Here is a 23,315-nt window from a genome sequence, read left to right as displayed (position 1 = left end):
ATTCCAGCACTTTGGATTTGAAATTATACAATGACTATGAACTTAAAGTGCAGACTGTCAGCTTTCATTTGAGGGTATTTTCATCCATATTGGGTGAACCGTTTAGAAATTACAGCATGGTTTGTCGCCCCATTTTAGGGGACCAAAAATATTTAATTAATGTATATTAAAGTAGTAAAATGTTAGGTATTTGGTATACCTAGCACGTAATGATAACATCAAGCTTGTGACTCTACGCATTTGTTGTTTTGGTTATGTTTCAGATTATTTTGTGCCCAATAGAAATGAATGGTAAATAATGTATTGTGTCATTTAGGAGACACTTAATGTATATAAAAATAGAAAATGTTTCTAAACACTTCTACATTTGAAAAAAAAATGCTAACTTCCCCTGTTATTGTAATAGTGAGAGGTTAGTATGTCTTGGGGGTATGATATAAAATGCTAACCTCCCCTGTTATTGTAATAGTGAGAGGTTAGCATGTCTTGGGGGTATGATATAAAATGCTAACCTCCCCTGTTATTGTAATGCTGAGAGGTTAGCATGTCTTGGGGTATGATATAAAATGCTAACCTCCCCTGTTATTGTAATGCTGAGAGGTTAGCATGTCTTGGGGGTATGATATAAAATGCTAACCTCCCCTGTTATTGTAATGCTGAGAGGTTAGCATGTCTTGGGGGTATGATATAAAATGCTAACCTCCCCTGTTATTGTAATGCTGAGAGGTTAGCATGTCTTGGGGGTATGATATAAAATGCTAACCTCCCCTGTTATTGTAATGCTGAGAGGTTAGCATGTCTTGGGGGTATGATATAAAATGCTAACCTCCCCTGTTATTGTAATGCTGAGAGGTTAGCATGTCTTGGGGGGTATGATATAAAATGCTAACCTCCCCTGTTATTGTAATAGTGAGAGGTTAGCATGTCTTTGGAGTATGACATTTATGTGTTTAGCTTTCTCACTCATCATTATTCAAGATTCATTCAGGACTATCTGTAATCATGGCAGCATCCACATAATGTAGAAGTGTTTAGAAACATATTCTATTCTTATTTACAATAAAAGTCCGTCAATACATCAATATAATCTGAAACACAACCAAAACAAATAGCAAATGCATCTAACAAGTTTGTAGAGTCACAAGCTTGATGTTATCATTGCGTGCTAGGAATATGGGACCAAATACTTAACTGTAACAGAGCCAAAACAACAAAAATGTGTCACTGTCCCAATACTTGTGGCACTCACTGTAGATAACCGTACACTGTTGAAAGGTCCTGCAGTGTATTTAGTGTAGCGTTTCGACCCAAAGGTTCCTGTCAGGCTTGAGGGAAGCGTTATGGTCATAGATAGAGCTAGTGTCATGCACATGTTGATATGATAAGCATATTTATTATAAGAATTAATTATTTACTGTGTCTGAATAAACTCACCTCTGAGTCCTCTTCAACTTTGTCCATCTTGCAATTGTGTGGTAGGAAAGGTACTGAAGACAAGAGAGAAATAACTTGTTACCTAAGCTTTAATGCAGTCCTACCTAGAGTGGACTGAGGATTAAAAACCTTAGAGATCTCTATAGTCTACAGACATTTCCATTTAAATAGGGTGTTCCACAAGAATCCATGGCTCTATCTCGAATCGTCTTTCCGCCACTCATTGCATTCTATCTCCTCGTCTCTTCAACCGTATTGGAGAAGAAGTTCCAAGATAATTTTGAGAAGGTCCTTATCCATTGGGTGAGAAGGTCAGAAGGGACCTCTCACCTTCTCATCCAATGGGTTTTGAGATTGAGGCAAAGAGAGCGGACGTGAGGAATCAAGGAAATGCAATTGAGATTCTCCCGTTGACTCCTTCTCAATGAATCTTTCCTTGATTCCTTGCCTCCTCTCAAAGGAGCATTGTGGGACGTATAGTTCACCCTTGTGACCAGCAGAGGGCCCAATGCTGTTCAGAGTGAGGTTCAGCTTTTTCCTGCCACTGCCCAAATATAATTATTATTGTACTATACTATTGTACAACCTACTGTCTAGTCTGCTGCTGGATGAGTGACCACCTACTGGGTGTCCAACCTTCACACTAACCCTGATAGAGAACCAGTGCACAAAAACAAGGAAGGCCCTGTGCACAGCAGTGCATCTTGTTCAAGGTGCTGCTCCTGGCAGAAACAACTGGGGTAAAAATCGCACACTTAGAAATATATATTTTTTCTTATTATTTTACAAATTGTGCTGTGCAGAATAGCACATGCAACTTTCTGATCAGTCTGTAAACAACAAAGGCATACTGATTCAAACATGCTCTTTCACTGTTCCATGGCTAGTTATTGGTTTTCATTGAATAGTGCCTTTTAAAGCCTTTGAAATGAGTGTTCACAAAGTGTCTCATGGTAGGAGTGTTGATTTAGGATCAGTTTAGCCTTTTCATAAGGAATAAGAAAGATCAGAACTGCTACTCTGAGAACCTTTTTTGCATACAGGCCCAGGCCCAATGTATCAAGACAATGAAACCAAGCCTGCACTTTTGTGGTCTTGAGTGGTCTCAAGGCTAAGACCACAAAATATATTATTTGACTACATCACATATTAAAGGTTGAGTAAGTAAGAATTTTGTTCACAAATGTACCAAAATGTATATTATATGTAAATAGTTAGTTGTTAGATGCTTCTCCCTACATATTTTTTTCAAAGCCATTTTAGCTGTCGCAATAGCTGTTCTGTCTGAACCGATTTGCAAATCACGGGAATTTGTTGCACAATGCAGAAGTTGGCTCCCTCCGAGGCATATGTTGCTAGGCAACCCCTATGCACTTGCCAGCATAGGCCTGCTCCCTCCCCCTCCGTGGCTAAAGCCAGTGTGAGAAACATGCTAACAAATGTTTGTGCTATGAATCTAAATAAATACTGCACTCTGACCCACAAAACTGTAAGCAAGGAAAGTGAACTTTAAAAGGTAATGTAGTTTTATTGGAATGTGCAGCAGTTGTTGGTAAATAATGAATCTGCTTGCTTCTAACATGACTTACTGCATCTTTAAGTCTATATTGTTTTATAGGAACTTACTTCCATCTGTATCCTCTGTGTCTTGAGGGAGGAGGTCCACCTCTTCACTCTTCTCATCTAAAGGGGGCTCCTGTGATGGCATGACTGGCTCCTGCCAAGAGAAGACAGGCAAATAGCCTCACATGGTTGAGGCTGACAAAGAGCATCAAGCTAATCATGACTAGGTCCTTGGAGACACTGGGAAGAAGGGGATTTATTTTAAGAGGTGTTCCACGGTGACAAACATCTTAGGCACATAGATGTAACTTTTTAACAAAAGACCACAGAAGTTGAGAAGTCTGCATATGTCTCACAACAAAGCACTTAAAATGTATTTTATGCAGTTCTAACCATGAGACTCACCTCGCTATCTAATCAACAGGGAAATCTCATGTGCCATTTCAACAGGGATCAAAATGTTTGTTGATAGACAATCGTCAGATTACATGAAGAAACAAAACACAGCATAGAGATCTACTAAAGTGGACATTGGTTGACTATTGCCCTGGGTTTTCAGGCACCGGGTTTGCTTTAGTCTAAATGCCAAACAGGCTGATTGCAAGGACCCCTTAGATTCTGTATGTTAACCGTCTGTCACTAGAGATCAACCACATGATGTCTCAGTATACAGTACACTGCAGTATGGGTGCATCCCAAATGGCACCCTGTTCCCTATATAGTGCACTTATTTTGAACAGGGCCCAGTTCTGGTCAAAAATAGTGCATTACATAGGGAATAGGGTGCCATTTTGGATGCAGCCTATATCTAAAGATAGTGGATGTGAAACTCGCCCATAGCATGTTAGCTGGAGTATATTGAGAACTAAAGCCAACTGTTTCTCATGAAATAACAGACCAGTCTTTTGCTCTGTTGACAAAGAAGGTTGGCTTTGAGTTATATATGCGTTGTACAAAAGGGTTAATTGCTAGTTCGATTCACGCTCATTCAGAACAGAATTTACTCTGTTACAAATATACACCAGTACTTCAAATAGTAATGTTTCATTTAGATGTGTTCATCATTCGCCATTTTATTCCTGAATGTAATCTTATTTTACTCAAAAGTTGAATAATTTAAATGCAAAACTTATTTTCACCCTAATGCAGTTGAATAGTACCCCCCTCCCCCCTCAAAAATTCACTGAAGTTGGTGAAATGCTTATGAACACAGTGAATGCTCTATAAATCAGTTATAAGCTCACCATTATGCCTTTTGCAATGCCATTTGTGAAGTGTCTATATAGTGCTTATGAAGGCTCTATAAATCATATGTGGTTCCGATGCTTTAACATGACGGATTGGGCAGAGTACTGTCCAATCCGTCATGAGATACTATATCTATGGTACTCACCATATGCCTTTGGCAGGTCAGAGGGACAAGTGTGTGACAGCGCTTATGGACCAGCAGTTTGCAGTTGATACACTTGTAGCCCTGCCTCCCCAGCCCCCATATCCTTTCACTGCAGTGGCCACAGTACGCTTTCTGTTAGGGACAGACAGAGACAAATTGGGAGATAGTTAGTGTAACAACCCCTATCAGTCTGAGCTCATGACAATGGGTTGACACTATCGCAGTCATTGATCAAGAATCAATGGACAACAGGTGAGGCAGACACGTGAAGGAGATCATGATAGATGCAGAGTGGTTGAGTTAGGCCTAGGCACCATCTTACATCAACTGGGAGCATGCTTGTTTTGTTACAATCGGCTATACATTTTACAGGTATATATGCCATTTAACAGCCACTTTTATTTAAAGCGACTTAGTGTGTGCGTACATATGGGTGCTCCAGTGGGAATCAAACCCACACTGTTTTGTCTGGCCCAGACGCTATTAGGCTTATAACATCTGTGGTCCAGCACACATCAGAACCCGGACACTTAGGGACGTTATGTCTACCACAGGCATATCCACAAACACATTCGGAGCCAGTTGTTTACTAACAGTCTCAAAAGAGCGGCACCACAGTGCAATGAGTGCTGAAGTTAAAAGTGCCGTTGCCATGGAAACGCCATGCAGAGGAACTTCAAAGCTTAGCTACCCCACCACTCCGCAGCCCAAACTGACTCAATAGAGAGAGACCGAAATAATAAAGAGAGAAAGAGATGGAGGGAGAGACAGAGTTTGAGAGGGAGAAAGAGAGGCAGCGGTTCGGGCGGTTCATAAATAAATCAAGACAAAATCTGTTTTCCCTCTCCGCTCAGTGCAGACGAGGGAGTAATTAAGGCGCCTGTTGTGAGGTGAGAAACTTTGAAGGCAGACTTTCCACACTCCCTGTCAAGACTTTGGGGAGCGCATTTCAATAGCAGAGGATACACGAGGGGCCATAACATATGCCATTTGTTCTTTAAAAGAGCCACAAGATCTTCAGATTCTTTTTTGACTCACTAGCTATGTTCGATGTTCCAAAGACACTAACACAAGGTAGGAAGGAGGAAATACTGAGGGACCAAAAACGTAAGATGATAGGCCTACAAAACAAACATATTTGGTCTTCTTGACTAGAAACATGCTGAATATGGACATTTTTGTGATTTAACACAATTTAAGAGTCACTTATAGCCCCGATGCAGTGTTCTTAATTTACAATTTTATGTCTAATAAATCAATGTGTGTGTTCATTTTTTTTATCAATTATTTCCCTGAGCCTCCATCACTGAAATGCTCAGTCAGACTGTACAGGTGTGGGGATACAAATTTGATATTTACATTAAGCCCCGATTGGCTGATAGAATCACCTAGAGCCCACCCCTTACCCCTTCAAAAAAATGTATGCACATGGACCTGTCAGTTGGAGCTGGACCCTGAAAGCGACAAACTTCCACAAGTGTGTAGGCTACTTTGTTTTGTCACCAAAACTAAAGGCATGCATGCTTAATTTGCTATATCATTGTTATACTGTTTTCAATAGAAGACACAGGACCAGAACAGCCTTCTTCCAAGGTGGACCATCCTGGACTATACCCTGTCTGCCGTCTATTCATCATCTACAGGGCAGACTACTGATCATCTACAGGGCAGACTACTGATCATCTACAGGGCAGACTACTGATCATCTACAGGGCAGACTACTGATCATCTACAGGGCAGACTATATGGTATAATCTTCAGTAGCATCTCAACGCTTATTTCAGAATTTTACAGAATGGACTTTGATGATACTGGACATTAGAACTTATTACAATTTTTCTAACAAGTAAACAATCTTGAATTACAAATTTTGGAATGGTTTCTGCTGTTGAAAGTGAATAAAGAAATCAGACTACAATGAAAGGTTGTTGTCTCGTCAGATCATCACACAACATAAAAAACAGATCGTAAACAAGGTTATGATGAAAGTCTAAATCATGGCATGTAAGCATCTTTTCCAGTTATTGTTTTACATGTGCTCAAGCTCGGGAAGGTGTTCCTGTGAAAGGAAAAGGGCTCATGGTGAAAGTAAGAGGGTTTTAGCTAAACATAATCAGGTAGCAGGTATAGAGCAGCAACGAAGTAGTCATTGATGGTATCGAGAACAAAAAAGGAGTGGCTTTATTTACATGGTCATCACCAGCTTTCCCGAACACTGACATTACTATACACAACTATAATCTCCTCCCGTGACAGGAAAGGTGGACGACTTAGTATTGCACACATCCAATTACCCTCAGCTTCTCAACAAGAACTTGTTTGGCGGAATTTGTTGTTATATGTGATGGTTGGGGTGGAAATTTACTGGGGAATAGATCTCCGGGAGGATGATTGGTGACCACAGCCCCTACACACACTACAAATGTGTCTTCAAATAGTCATAATCAATCACAAATAGACTCATATCCCCTACCCATTGACAATTCCTACTAATCGGTTATAAGGCATGGTTCAACCAATACACTGTCTGAAAAAACAAATATATATAACTTTTTTCCCCATTGCAGAACAATCTTGAGTCTATTTGACAAATTTTCAGTACATGTACTGGCTAAACCCTGCTCTTTGACAGTAGTAGGAATTGTCAAAGAACAATGGCTACTCGTCTATCTGTGATTGGCTCTTTGACCAATAGAAGACATGGGATTCATTACAGGTATCTGGCCTATAGGAGCTTTATCAGTTGGGGCTGGGACTATCTGGGCCATAGGAACAGTGTGGAGCTACAGCCTGCGTAGTCCTTTACATCCACCAGGAGGCCCAGGAAACACATCCTGGGTGGCTTTGGGAGCTTGTCTGCAGAAAGAAATGGACAGACAAACAAAATGTGAGCTGCAATACATCTGAACTGTTGTGACATCCACCAAAGTCGGTCCCTCTCCTTGTTCGGGCGGTGTTCGGCGGTTCGCCGTCACCGACCTTCTAGCCATCGTTGATCCATTTTCCAATGGTTTTGTCTCGTCTTCCTACACACCTGGTTCCAATCCCATCAATTACATGTTGTGTATTTACCCCTCTTGTTTCCCCTCATGTCCTTGTCGGAGATTGTTTGTTGTATGTAGGTGTTTATTGTTATTCTGGTGGGCGACGGGTTTTGCACCCTCTATTTGTTATTTTGTATACCTTGTTTTTCGGAGGTTTTGATGTTTATTAAAAAGCTCCGTTTATACCAAGTTCGTTCTCCTGCGCCTGACTTCCCTGCCACCAACAAGCACCACATTACATGAACCACTTTCATATCCATACCATAATTTGCTAGATTAAAACGGAATATTCAATGTCCTTTTACACTTTACCCTATGCTTATAGAATGTGGTGACATAAAAATAGTAATCCAATCAACAGCCAACGTTAACTTTTTTATTCTGGGCTATTACAGTCTGTTATTACATATCAGTCTGACAGTACTTTGGCAGTATTTCAACCTGAAGGAAGTATGGTTTGAAGTGACTGAAATTATTTAGAAAGTTATTGGGAAGTGATCAGAAGATCACCAGGCAACAATTGTGTATGATCTTCTGTGTAGATAATTGCTTTCAATGATGTGGTGCTTTTCCCCACAGTCTGATTATGCGTGGTCCTGCCTGCTCTAATGTTGTCCTGCACAGCTTGTGAGCAGCTCATGTTCCTGAGATTCTTAGATTTCAGGAATGGGGTCATAATACAGTGGCTCCAACCGGTTCAAATTCAGAGCCACATTTGCAGGAGAAAAACAGAAAGCACTCTGTTTATCACAACCGCATTCTATGAACTGTTCTATGAACTTAGCGGCACATTTGTATTTTATTCAGAGCTGTCTCATGACCCCATTTTCAAATCAGGCGAACCCTTTGGGGAAAGCAGTGGGGAAGTCGGGTTGCCTCACACAATGTAAACTGTAAAACTTCCAGCCTACACTTTCCGTGGGGATACAGTTACCAAAGTAGTTAGGTAGCTAGCTAGCTTCGACCGCTAGATGCTGACGTGACATACATTTACTTACGTATTTTTTTTTTTTTAACCTTTATTTTACTAGGCAAGTCAGTTAAGAACAAATTCTTATTTTCAATGACGGCCTAGGAACAGTGGGTTAACTGCCTGTTCAGGGGCAGAACGACAGATTTGTACCTTGTCAGCTCAGGGATTTGAACTTGCAACCTTTCAGTTACTAGTCCAACGCTCTAACCACTAGGCTACCCTGCCGTATGTGTACATAATAAAGCAATGTCAGAATCGCAGAATAGCTAAATGTCATGTCAGTATCCTAGCTAATTGCTATCGAATTTACAAGCTAACTTTAGCTAGATGAATTCCAGACATAGGAGAAAAGTGTAGCTGGCTATGTGAGAACGTTGTTTACATTGCGGGAGACAATGTCTGCCTACTAGGCCCTAGGGCAACGTTTCCCCGTTAAAATTTTGACATTACATTTTATGTAGCTAGCCACAGGTACATATATAAATGTCACGTCAGTAGCTAACAGTAGCTAGCTAGCTATCCTAGTTGCGGTTGAGGCTAGCAGTTATCTAGCTAGCAGCAGCACCACAAAATCATGTTCGGTACTTTTCATAATAATAGTTAGCTATAAGTATAACGGAGTCACCTCTTCACTGTTGACATTGAAACTGGTGTTTGGCAGGTATTATTTAATGAGGCTGCCAGTTGAGGACTTGTGAGGCATCTGTTTCTCAAACTAGACACTCAAATGTACTTCTTGATCAGTTGTGCACCAGGGCCTCCCACTCCTCTTTCTATTCTGGTTAGGGCCAGTTTGCGCTGTTCTTTGAAGGGGGTAGTACACAGCATTGTACGAGATCTTCAGTTTCTTGGCAATTTCTCGTATGGAATAGCCTTCATTTTTCAGAACAAGAATAGACTGACGAGTTTCAGAAGAAAGTGCTTTGCTTCTGGCATTTTGAGCCTGTAATTGAACCCACAAATGCTGACGCTCCAGATACTCAACTAGTCTACAGAAGGCAAGTTTTATTGTTTCTTTAATCAGAACAACAGTTTTCAGCTGTGCTAACATAATTGCAAAAGGGTTTTCTAATGATCAATTAGCCTTTTAAAATGATAAACTTGGATTAGCTAACACAATGTGCCATTGGAACACAGGAGTGATGGTTGCTGATAATGGGCCTCTGTACGCCTATATAGATATTCCAGCTACAATAGTCATTTACAACAATGTCTACACTGTATTTCTGATCAATTTGATGTTATTTTAATGGACAGAAAATGAGCTTTTCTTTGAAAAACAAGGACATTCTAAGTGACCCCAAACTTTTGAACGGTAGTGTATACCCCAAGTCACTACTACTACTACTCTCTTGTCTGTTCTTCCCTGATGGGACAGTAAATTATTCCAGCGCGTATCTAGGGGTGGGGGGAAATAGGGTGCTATTTGGGATGCACATCCTGTATGAGCCAGCTCACTGTCAGCTCCAAAATGGCTAATACACGTCTTCTCACTGGCTGGCCTTTGCTGGGCCATAATGCTGCTAAGCGCTAGGAGAGCACTAGGGAAGCAATGTGGAACGAGCCCAATTTAAAGTGCATTAGCTCGGCATGCAGTTGGCCCTGAGTCATAGTGGTTAAATCAACCTCTCAGAGACAAATTCCCCACTGCTCTGTTAGATAACAGACATTATATAGCCATCCCAGTCTGGGATATTTACATGGGATATTCAGTTGTGTGTGTGTGTGTGTGTGTACAGGAATGTTTTTCTCATAAAAAGGTTGCTAACAATGCAACAAAAATCTACTTAGTGCTATTGGCCGCAACAAGTGGACCCCCCTTCTGTAAGTCAGCTACCGTACACCAAAACTGACAACAAGTAAGTAATACATTTTATTGGAGAAAATTAAAACAATCTCTCTCCCGCGTCTCATTGGAAAGCTGTGAACTGACGACTGCTTTGTTTGGGTTCCATATCCGCAGCATGCTAAAGGAGCTTCTAACTAGACAGGAGCTCCAGTCAGTCATCTCCCTAATGGAGTGCTAGCTCATAGCTGAGAACGCTAATGGCAGGAATACAACATTCTGATACATTACCTGCACCACAGCTACTAAAGGGACCCCATTATGTCTAATGGTAGGCATTCACAAATAATCTTTGTCCTGTACAACAGAGGTAAGCGATGGAGATGGAGAGAGACAGAAGAGAGAGACAACAAGAGAGAGGTATAAAGAGAGGGAGGGCTGGTGCGAGGGATTGAGAGCGGGGGAGGGATAGAGTAGTTGAGAGAGGGAGGGATGAAGAGGGATGGGAAAAGAAAAGGGGAGAGGAGAAACCTGACCTACTTCTGCTGGATGACTTGTTTATATTGTATAGAGGAGTGAGATAAAAAAGAGGGGAGAAGGCGGGATGGTGTGAGGCATGGAGAGGAGAGACGTTTGGGAAAGACTGCGCCAAAAAAGGACTTACTGTAAAACCATGTGCCGTGGCAACGATCGTACACATAGTGACAAACGTGACATCATAGTGACACAACTATCCACCTTAGACAAGCAATTTGGTGTGGCTGACAAATGAATGTACATGGAGGAAATACAGAAGGACAGATTATAAAAATAGAACGTTTGCCAAAACTATACCAGTCTAATGTCTAAGCAAATAAACATGGCTCCAACAGTCTCTTCCAGCACATCAGCGAGGGGGATGGGCTGCCTAATGGAGGTCTACTGGAATGAGGAAACTACAGTACAGTGCTGAATTGGCAGATCAGAGCTCAGTCTGGTCTAGACGTCCACCAGTAGACAAAAGCAGCCAAGGTCCATCCTGTATTTTGGTAATATCTTCAAGCACACGAGCCCTGCCCCTGACTCCCATTTCCTTTCAGATGCAATAGGTACTTAAGGGCCTGCCTTTAACAATATTACCCTCCTAGGCTCGCCTTCAAGCCAGAGTGGACACTAACACTGGCAGTGCATTAAAGCATTACAGCTAGATTGCCACAACAACATGCAGACGCCTTCTGTCTCTAACCGTAAACTACCTGTCCAGTGAAAATCTCACTTATAAAAGTTCATAGTCGGTTAACTCAAACCAAAATAATGTTGTTGACTCATCCTATACTCGTATTTGTGGCCAAAGCATAAATTGGAGAAAAAAAACAATTAGAAAAGACCCACCTTAAACTTGTATCTCAAACAGACCGTTATAAAAAAACGTAATTTTTATTAGGTAACACTTTATTTGATGCTCTACATTTCAACTAAATATCTACTAACACTAACCCTCTCCAAACACCCCACAGGGCCGACATCCCCGTTATTTGCAAGAGGAAGCGACACAGGTACAGAGGACAAAGAGCCGGATGCCTGGTCAGGACCCGGAGAAGACGACTGGGAAAGCTGCCATTACCGTCAATACTACTTGCCAACGTGCAATCATTGGACAATAAATTAGATGAGGTACGATCACGAATATCCTACCAACGGGACATCAGAAACTGTAATATCCTATGTTTCACGGAATCGTGGCTGAATGATGCCATGGATATTCAGCTAGCGGGATATACGCTGCACCAGCTAGATAGAACAGCACACTCCGGTAAGAAGAAGGGGGGTGGTCTGTGCATATTTGTAAACAACAGCTGGTGCACGAAATCTAAGGAAGTCTAGATCAGGCTCGCCTGAAGTAGAGTATATTGTGATAAATTGCAGACCACACTACTTGCCTCGAGAGTTTTCAGCTATACTTTTTGTGGCTGTTTATTTACCACCACAGATAGATGCTGGCACTAAGACCGCACTAAGTCAGCTGTATAAGGAAATAAGCAAACAGGAAACCACTCACCCAGGCGGCGCTCCTAGTGGCCGGAGACTTTAATGCAGGGAAACTTAAATCAGTTCTACCAAATCTCTATCAACATGTTAAATGTGCAACCAGAGGGAAAATAATTCTAGATCACGTGTACTCCACACACAGAGACGCGTCCAAAGCTCTCCCTCGCCCTCCATTTGGTAAATCCGACCACAACTCTATCCTTCTGATTCCTGCTTACAAGCTAAAATTAAAGCAGGAAGCACCAGTGACTCGGTCTATAAAAAAGTGGTCAGATGAAGCAGATGCTAAACTACAGGACAGTTTTGCTATCACAGACTGGAACATGTTCCGGGATTCTTCCGATGGTATTGAGGAGTACACTACATCAGTCACTGGCTTTATCAATGAGTGCATCGAGGACATCGTCCCCACAGTGACTGTACGTACATACCCCAACCAGAAGCCATGGATTACTGGCAACATTCGCACTGAGCTAAAGGATAGAGCTGCCGCTTTCAAGGTGCGGGACGCTAACCCGGAAGCTTACAAGAAATCCTGCTATGCCCTGCGATGAACCATCAAACATGCAAAGCGTCAATACAGGGCTAAGATTGAATCATACTACACCGGCTCCGACGCTTGTCTTATGTGGCAGGGCTTGCAAACTATTACAGACTACAAAGGGAAGCACAGCCGCGAGCTTCCCAGTGACACAAGCCTACCAGACGAGCTAAATCACTTCTATGCTCGCTTCGAGGCAAGCAACACTGAGGCATGCATGAGAGCATCAGCTGTTCCGGACGACTGTGTGATCACGCTCTTTGTAGCCGACGTGAGTAAGACCTTTAAACAGGTCAACATACACAAGGCTGCGGGGCCAGAAGGATTACCAGGACGCGTGCTCCGGGCATGTGCTGACCAACTGGCAAGTGTCTTCACTGACATGTTCAACATGTCCCTGATTGAATCTGCAATACCAACATGTTTCAAGCAGACCACCATAGTCCCTTGGTCCAAGAACACTAAGGTAACCTGCCTAAATGACTACAGACGCGTAGCACTGACGTCCGTAGCCATGAAGTGCTTTGAAAGGTTGGTAATGGCTCATATCAACACCGTTATCAAAGAAACCCTAGACCCACTTCAATTTGCATACCGCCCAAACAGATCCACAGATGATGCATGATGATGATGATCTCTATTGCACTCCACACTGCCCTTTCCCACCTGGACAAAAGGAACACTTACGTGAGAATGCTATTCATTGACTACAGCTCAGTGTTCAACACCATAGTACCCTCAAAGCTCATCACTAAGCTAAGGATCCTGGGACTAAACACCTCCCTTTGCAACTGGATCCTGGACTTCCTGATGGGTCGCCCCCCAGGTGGTGAGGGTAGGTAGCAACACATCTGCCGATCCTTAACACAGGAGCTCCCCATGGGTGCGTGCTCAGTCCCCTCCTGTACTACCTGTTCACCCACAACTGCATGGCCAGGCACGAGTCCAACACCATCATTAAGTTTGCAGACAACACAACAGTGGTAGGCCTGATCACCGACAAGCGACGAGACGGCCTATAGGGAGGAGGTCAGAGACCTGACCAGGTGGTGCCAGAATAACAACCTATCCCTCAAAGTAACCAAGACAAAGCAGATCATTGTGGACTTCAGGAAAAGGAGGACCGAGCACGCCCCATTCTCATCGACGGGGCTGTAGTGGAGTTTCAAATTCCTTGGTGTCCACATCAACAACAAACTAGAATGGTCCAAACACCAAGACAGCCATGAAGAGGGCACGACAAAGCCTATTCCCCCTCAGGAAACTAAAAAGATTTGGCATGGGTCCGGAGATCCTCAAAAAATTCTACAGCTGCAACATCGAGAGCAGGTTGGCATCACTGCCTGGTACGGCAATTGCTCGGCCTCTGAATGCAAGGCACTACAGAGGGTAGTGCGTACGGCCCAGTACATCACTGGGGCTAAGCTGCCTGCCATCCAGGACCTCTACACCAGGCGGTGTCAGAGAAGGCCCTAAAAATTGTCAATGACAACAGCCACCCAAGTCATACTGTTCTCTCTACTACCGCATGGCAAGAGGTACCAGAGTGCCAAGTCTAGGACAAAAAGGCTTCTCAACAGTTTTTACCCCCAAGCAATAAGACTTCTGAACAGGTAATCATATGGCTACCTGGACTATTTGCATTGTGTGCCTTCCCCCCCAACCCCTCTTTTTATGCTGCTGCTGCTCTCTGTTTATCATATATGCATAGTCACTTCAACTATACATTCATGTACATACTACCTCAATTGGGCCGACCAACCAGTGCTCCCGCACATTGGCTAACCGGGCTATCTGCATTGTGTCCCACCACTCAACAACCCCTCCTTTACACTACTGCTACTCTCTGTTCATCATGTATGTATAGTCACTTTAACCATAACTGTGTACATACTGCCTGACTAACCGGTGCCTGTATGTAGCCTTGCTAATGTATATAGACTCACTACTGTATATATAGCCTGTCTTTTTACTGTTGTTTTATTTCTTTACATACCTATTGTTCACCTAATACCTTTTTTGCACTATTGGTTAGATCCTGTAAGTAAGCATTGTATTCAGCGCACGTGACAAATAAACTTTGATTTGATCCCTTACCCTAACTCTTTTAAAAATAAATAATTTATTGAATGTTTACAATATACCTGCAGTGAAGCCGCTCAACAACTACATCACATTAGTCATCTAACAGACTCCCATCCGGAGCGAAACACAGAAGCAACCAGGGTCAACGCCCTGGTCAAGGGCACGTCGACAGATCTCCCACAAGGTCAAAAAACAGGGACCCGAGCCAGCAATCCATCAGCCCAACCGCCAGCCCTCCAAGATCCCCCCACAGTTCCCCAAGAGCTGCCCTCTCAAAGTTGGAGTGCATGTATGGCACTATTTACCTGTGTGTATTTGACTGAGTGTGTGTGTATATGCATGTGCACAAACACCTGCACGGCATCAGCCTCAGGCAAACCGGCATTAGCTGTAAAAACACTGCCCCTCAGTGTCATTCAAACATACTTTTTGTTATGTTTCATTTTGACTTTCTTTTTTTCTACTTTTATCTTTGACTTTCATTCTATCCCCCGCCCAGCAACTTCACCCCCACTTGTCTCCAATTCCACATCCCAACCCTCAGCCCCTCCCACCTCTCTCTGCTGGCCACCCACCATATATACACACACACACACACACACACACACACACACACCTTTCAATTATGCTGGGATGTTTAACATACCATTTCAATCTAGCTAATCGAATAGAATTCACAGATTGCAAGTTGAAAATAAATATTTTTACTAAGAGTATTAGTATATTACTAATTGACTCACCCAGTCTCTCCAGATCTCCCAACAGTACTATTTCTAGAGTCAATTTTAGATCAATGTTCTGCATTTTCAGCAATTCCTGAAATGAGACCTGAGGGCAATACCAAAATAAATGGTCTATTGATTCTGCAGAGCTGTGATGATTGAATGCCCCAAATATTCAAAGAATTCTTGCCACCAACAAAATTATCTAATAATTTTAGCTGAAAAGCACTAAGTCTTGAATCTTGCATCATTTTATATATCAACTCATACACCCTGTATCATGGAATCGGTACATCAAAAATCTCTTCCCAATTATTTTAAAATCTGTATGGCACAGCTGTCAACATCCTGGTCCTCAAATTAAACTGGTATGCTTTCCTATTTATGCTATTATTATTCCTCCACCATTCTGTGGTTGGGGTGCGCCCACAAACGCCCTTCTGTGGTTGGGGTGCGCCCACAAACGCCCTTCTGTGGTTGGGGTGCGCCCACAAACGCCCTTCTGTGGTTGGGGTGCGCCCACAAACGCCCTTCTGTGGTTGGGGTGCGCCCACAAACGCCCTTCTGTGGTTGGGGTGCGCCCACAAACGCCCTTCTGTGGTTGGGCTGCGCCCACAAACGCCCTTCTGTGGTTGGGCTGCGCCCACAAACGCCCTTCTGTGGTTGGGCTGCGCCCACAAACACCCTTCTGTGGTTGGGCTGCGCCCACAAACACCCTTCTGTGGTTGGGCTGCGCCCACAAACACCCTTCTGTGGTTGGGCTGCGCCCACAAACACCCTTCTGTGGTTGGGCTGCGCCCACAAACACCCTTCTGTGGTTGGGCTGCGCCCACAAACACCCTTCTGTGGTTGGGCTGCGCCCACAAACACCCTTCTGTGGTTGGGCTGCGCCCACAAACACCCTTCTGTGGTTGGGGTACGCCCACACCCTTCTGTGGTTGGCGTACGCCCACACCATTCTGTGGTTGGCGTACGCCCACACCATTCTGTGGTTGGCGTACGCCCACACCATTCTGTGGTTGGCGTACGCCCACACCATTCTGTGGTTGGGGTACGCCCACACCATTCTGTCGTTGGGGTACGCCCACACCATTCTAACATACTTAATTACCATTTTTTTGGAAGGAAATAAATTTGACTCATATTATAATTATTTATTGGTCATATTTCATAGAAATGTGGAAACACTGGACAGTTACTTTAAGCAAGTGGGGGGGTTGACAGGGCAAAACAAGGCAATCTGTTAAATAGGCCACCATCAGCAGCCATCTTGAATCATGCATATCCAGACAGCTGTGGCAGTGACTTGACTATCAGTCATGTATTATTCAACCACTAAGTGTTTGTGAATGAATGTACTGTACTAGCTGTACGACTCTGTACAGTAGTAGTAGTAGTAGTAGAGGATTGTTAACACTTTCACACCTTCTTTCAAAAATACCAACAATGTCTGTTCTCATCAAATTCTTAAGTGACTGTTTTATTAAATGGATAGTTCACCCAAATGACTAAATCACATTTTAATTTACTTGCCCTGAAAGCATTCTTTGGTCAAGAAGAACAGCAATCCATGCTTTGGTCTTGATTTCATCATCTTCAATAGTAGCGTTAAACAGGTTGAGAATCATTACACTATTGACAAACCTACCAATGACTGTGCAAATGATCTCGAAACTGGAAGTAGAGTGCTAGAGGGGGAATGGGGTGTGTCGGGGAGGGGGAATGTGACACTAATACTCACCCTGTTAAAGCGCTTGGCCTGGAAGAGGTGTCCGTTGACTCGGTAGAGCTTCCTCCATCTTCTGGCCCCGCGGCGGTAGATCGATTCTAGGCGAGAGAGGAAAAGGTTGTACAGTAGCTGCATGGCAGGGAGTGAGAAAGGGATGGAGAAGATAGTGGTGGATGGAGCAGTGCAAGGTCCTCCAAAATCACACAGGAGCGAGCGAGTAGTCATAGAAAGAGAGACAGGCACGCATGCTCACACACATTCTCTCAGCACTTTCCTCCCTCCCTCCTTTTCTATCCATCCTACCCTCCCCTTTCTCCATCCAACAGAGGAGAAATCTCTCTCCCCTGCCGTCCTCTGTTGAACTTTCTCCTCTCTCCCGTTCTCTCCTTCGTCCCTCTGTACCTACACTTCATTCTGTCCCTCCCTCCCTCCCTCCCTCGTCCCTCTGTACCTACACTTCATTCTGTCCCTCCCTCCCTCCCTCCCATCCTCTCTCCCATCCTGTCCTTCGTCCCTCTGTACCTACACTTCATTCTGTCCCTCACTCCCTCCCATCCTCTCCTTCGTCCCTCTGTACCTACACTTCATTCTGTCCCTCCCTCCCTCCCATCCTCTCCTTCGTCCCTCTGTACCTACACTTCATTCTGTCCCTCCTCTCTCCCTTGAGGTCCTGGTCTTATTAATTTCTCAGTAATGTCTTGAATCCTGATGGGAATGTAAAAGGTCCAGGCTGCTATTTATACCGTCTGAGCTGTCTATTAATACAGTGTATAATACTGCATAATGAACAACACTGTATCAACAGACTTAGCACAAGGATTTAGCACTATGTAGCAAGCGTCTCCGAGTAGGAGTGCTGAGCTAAGATCAGTTTAGACTTTTGTGGAAGTGGAATTTGTTCTGCATAATAGTATTTTGAGATCCAAGCATTGTATTAAAAAGGAAATGAATAGATTGAAGACGGGAGCGTGCTTCACTCTCTCCTTAAACAAATACCAGGCAAATTAATTAAATAATATGCTTCACAGAAATGTGATCCATCTTAAAACGTCAACATCAAATGCAAATATTTTTGCTTATTGGCAACCATGAGATGTTAAGATGATTAAAAGGCATATAAATAGATGTGATCAAATAATGTGATGAAATGCAATGTATACTGGAATGTTCTATACTGTGGGTACAATTCAACAACTGCCGAGCTGAGAATAGCTAATCCAACTATAAATGATGATGACAATGCTGTCAGACATAATGATGATGTCAAATATGATTCACTGTGACACTCATTTCCAGCAACAGGATGTTGTTACATAAAATTGACAGGTTGCATGTGTTGACAGTTTCCCTGAAGTCATATCCCAGCATGAGCTGAATTGGGTATACTAATCTGTTTGGGGGGATCATACTAATACGGGTTTCTTGCTCTCCCTCTCACACACACATTAACAAGCACACTCTCCTTCTCCCTCCCTCCCTCATCTAGTCTCAACATGCATCCTTACTGGTTCGCTGGATGGGTGCGGCAGAAAGCATCCTACGCTCCCTTTGCCTCTGTTGCCATGGCAACACCGACCTCGCCAGATGCTAGTTGTGGTTAGCGTACCATGGCCATGCCTACGAACAAAATGTCCATCAAAGCAAATCGCCCCTAAAACAACTCATATAACGACATCATGATCTGTGGTTGCGCAAACTGAGACTTTGATGCCTCTGATCTGTTTCTACGGTTTATCTCCAGTTGGATGCAACCATTCAGTCAACCAGTCAGTTAGTCATTCAGTCAGTCATTCAGCAAGCCAGTCTGTGGCTGTTTCAAATGTCATGTACTTTGCCTTCCCTTGCTCAATTTCAAGCAGGTATATTGAATCCCTAAACTTTATGTACAGCAACTCTGTATTCCTTCGGTGCCCCCTAACTACACTCTCTCAGCTTTGTCTCGCTCTGTCTCTCTGAGCAGCTAGCTACAGCCAATCAGGCATAGCGAAGGGGATTAAAGTACTAGACGAGACACTTAAGGCCATTTGAACAACTGGATGAGGATTAAGGAGAGGAACAAACGGCATAAAGAAAGAGAGAAAACAAACAGGGAACAAAATACCTGGAATAGCTACATATCCCTGTTGCAGAGGTTGAATGTACTGTAGGCTACATGGAGAGGGCTACGTCCAAAATGGCAACCTATTCTCTACATAGTTTTAAAATGTTAAAATCAGCTTTGGCAGTGATTACAGATGTGAGTATGGGTTCTGGGTAAGAGTATGAGTTCTGGGTAAGTCTCTAAGAGCGCTGGATGTACAATATCTGCACATTACTCTTTAAAATTCTTCAAGCTGTCACGTTGGTTGTTGACCATTGCTAGACAGCCATTTTCAAGTCTTGACATATATTTTCAAACCGATTTAGGTCATAACTGTAACTAGGCCACTCAGAAACATTCAATGTTGTCTTGGTAAGCAACTTCAGTTTATATTTGGCCTTGTGTTTTAGTTAATTGTTCTGTTGAAAGGTGAATTTGTCTTCCGGTGTCAGTTGGAAAGCAGAAACTAGGATTTTGCCTGTGCTTAGAGCTATACCTTTCATTTTTATCCTAAGAAAACTCCCTAGTTTTTGCTGATGACAAGCATTCCCATAACATGATGCAGCCACCACCATGCTTGCAAATATGAAAAGTGGTACTCAGCAAAGTGTTGTGTTGGATTTGCTCCAAACATAACGCTTTGTATTCAGGACATAAAGTGAATTTCTTTGCCACATTTTTTGCAGTTTTACTTTAGTGCCTTTTTGCAAACAGGATGCATGTTTAGGGAAATGTTGTATTCTATACAGGCTTCATTCTTTTCACTCTGTCATTTAGGTTAGTATTGTGGAGTAACTACAATGTTTTTGATCCATCCTCAGTTTTCTAATTTCACAGCCATTGAACTCAAACTGTTTTAAAGTCACCATTGGCCTCATTGTGAAATCCCTGAGCGGTTTCCTTCCTCCCCGGCAACCGAGTTAGGAAGGACGCCTGTATTTTCGTAGTGTCTGGGTGTATTGATACACCATCCAAAGTGTAATTAATAACTTCACCATGCTAAAAGGGACATTCAACGTTTGCTTTAAAAATAAAAATAAACTATCTACCAATACGTACCCATCTTTGCGAGGCATTGGAAAACATCCCGGGTCTTTGTGATTGAATCTGTGTTTGAAATTCACTGCCCAACTGACGGACTGTACAGATTGTATGTGTGGGGTACAGAGATAACGTAGGCTTTCAAAAATATGTTAAACACTATTATTGCATACAAAGTGAGTCCATGCACCTTATTGTGCAGATTTTTACTCCTGAACTTATTTTGGCTTGCCATAACAAACAGGTAAAACATTTAATGACTCAAGACATTTCAGCTTTTCATTTTGAACTAATTTGTAAAATTTCTGAAAAACATAATTCCACTGACATTATGGGGCCATTGTGTAGTGTGTAGGCCAGTGACAGAAATATTAATGTAATCCATGTTAAATTCAGGTTGTAACGCAACACAATGTAGAAAAAAGTCCAGGGGTGTAAATACTTCCTGAAGGCTCTGTATATAGTGCACTACCTTTGACCAGGGCCCATAAAATGAATAGTGTACCATTTTGGACACAACCAGGGCCTTTCTTCCAGATGTACTGTTTGGATGGTGTCTGTTGTGAACAGTTGTACTCAGCCAAACAGACCTTGTCATCAGAGACATTCATTGAGATGACATCTCCTCCGATCAATGGCAGCAGGTTCTCGCTGCAATAAATGTGGCACACATTGCTAAGGAGGTATTTTCTCAACATCTGTCCTGTGTGTATAAAGACAGAGAAATAGATCACTCTTTTTAGCGACACTCCTCTTCAGATTCTCTGTCTAATGCTGTTGCAACTCCAGGCACCCAGAGGGAACGCACCAAATCTGCCACAAATCAACAAGCTCGCTGTGTTTCCATAGATACTCAGTCTTCCCTCTTTTCCTTCCTCCACATCAGTAGAATGGGGGGGATGACGACAAGACAACATGCCACTGTGGAGAAGCAAAAATGAGCCAATCATTTTCCCGCTATTCGAGGGTGCGTGTGGGCGTCGGCAAGTGAACTACCTGCCACATTACAGGTGGGCGGCAGCCACATGTCTGATGCTAGCAGTTTGGCTGACTCAGGTCCTCTGACTCAGCTTGATATGGGCATAAGATCCCCTCTCTTTTCCTGTCACACTGCAGTAGGCCTACTTGACTCCGAGTCTCATGATGCAATTTCATAAAATGTGTTGTTACAATCTGTTGAGTAGTTGATGGATGCAGGTGGTAGAGGAATTTGGTCCCATATTCCTAGCATGCAATGACTACATCATTTTTTTTTTAAACATTTAGGACAGGAAATTATAACATTTTCTTTCAGCCTCATTGGAGTCACAAGCTTGATGTAATCATTGCATGCTAGGAATATGGGATCAAATACTAAACTTTTGACTACTTATTTATAAGAATATTTAGGAGTGTCAATCATTTTGACCCCTAGTTTAAAAAAAGAATAATAATTGTATTCGTATAAAAATATAGATTTTCCCCCTTTTTTTTGCTCAGTGTTTGAATTGTTTGTTTTACACAGTCATTATTGCTCATCTTTATGAAGGGTGTCAATCATTTCAGACCCCACTGTATATTCAAGCAACTAGGTTTTTCCCACATCAGCAAAACAATAGCCATAACACTGCACAATAGGGAACAGGTACTAGGATGTACAGTGCCTTCAGAAAGTATTCTTGCCATTTGACTTATTCCACGTTGAATTTAAAATGGATTCAAATGTAGATTCTCTCACCCATCTACACACAATACCCCAAAATGACAAAGTGAAAACGCTTAGACATTCTTGCAAATGTATTGAAAATGAAATAGAGAAATATCAAATTGACTTATAACAAAGTATTCAACCCCCTGAGTCAATGCATGTTAGAATCACCTTTGGCAGCGATTACAGCTGTGAGCCTTTCTGGGTAAGTCTCTAAGAGCTTTCCACACCTGGATTGTGCAACATTCGTCCATTATTCTTTAAAAAAATTTAAAAAACATTTAAAAAAAAGGATCTGTCAAATTGGTTGTTGATCATAGGTGCATTTTGCTAATCATTTCATTAATTTCAACTGTCCCTCAGTTTTTTTTGAAGACTTAGAAATACAGTCACTTTAGTCAAATGGACTCCCACACAAAGAGCGTGTGTCTGTGTGTGTAAGCACGAAGTTACCCAGTCAAATCTAATGTGATACAGCCTTTACAACCAGCCTGCTGGAGTGACAGTACTCCTGACCTCGCGCCGCCTTAGGGGCTTGTATCAACAGCAACACTTGTCTAAAGGATGAGGGTGGACGGTGTGAACGCGATAAACAAGACTCGAGTCACAGAGTGTGTCGCTGGTGCCGGCTAACATTACACCACGCCTATAGCATTAAGCAGGTAAACTAGGGAGTTTGTGAGTTTGTTTTGGCTGTCAGAAAGGTTCACTACCGCATATTCTGCATATAGCGTCCTGTATGCACGAGGACAAGGCTAAATAGGAGCTGCATATGGGGCGTCGGGTAGGTTTTTACCTGCTATGTGTGTAACTTTTTGCCGGCATGAGCAGAGTCACCCTTCTACTGTCCAGAAGGGGCTGTGCGGCAAAATCTTGAAAACAGTGGAGCCAGGGGATGCTTTTGCTCAGATTTCATTTAAATGAATAAGAGCATCTCAGTCTGCAAAAGTGATGCGTCTAGCGTAGCAGGCCAGTAAGAAGGCGTCTGTATGCAGAGACTGTCCCGGTGATGAGACAGCAGAGGATCAGGGTGATGTAAATTGTCATTGTCGATCATTAGTGAGGTCATTTCTGATCATTCTTCGGCAATGTCAGAAAGAATAGAATGCCTGAGTCATTCGATAGTACCATTATTAGGGATACAATTATATTATCTTGCTTACTGACTTTAAGTGGGCTTATTAGCGGGCCTGCCGGATTCTGTCTCGA

General features: G+C 42.8%; 1 protein-coding gene across 3 annotated transcripts in view; it reads right to left on the bottom strand.

Moving 5' to 3' along the window:
- Window positions 1–23,315, bottom strand: part of LOC112233897 (protein kinase C zeta type-like) — a 151,640-nt gene that overhangs the window by 49,748 nt on the left and 78,577 nt on the right. For all 3 annotated transcript variants that reach the window (XM_024401800.2, XM_024401802.2, XM_024401801.2), the window contains 4 exons: window positions 17,311–17,396; window positions 4,391–4,522; window positions 3,061–3,151; window positions 1,435–1,487 (listed from right to left, as the gene is read on the bottom strand). In XM_024401800.2, coding sequence (XP_024257568.1) covers window positions 1,435–1,487; window positions 3,061–3,151; window positions 4,391–4,522; window positions 17,311–17,396 — 362 coding nt within the window. The remainder of the gene's footprint in view (window positions 1–1,434; window positions 1,488–3,060; window positions 3,152–4,390; window positions 4,523–17,310; window positions 17,397–23,315) is intronic.

Source organism: Oncorhynchus tshawytscha, linkage group LG22 (genome assembly GCF_018296145.1).
Source record: "Oncorhynchus tshawytscha isolate Ot180627B linkage group LG22, Otsh_v2.0, whole genome shotgun sequence".
Taxonomy (NCBI): Eukaryota; Metazoa; Chordata; class Actinopteri; order Salmoniformes; family Salmonidae; genus Oncorhynchus; species Oncorhynchus tshawytscha.
This window is presented reverse-complemented; position numbering and strand designations above follow the sequence as displayed.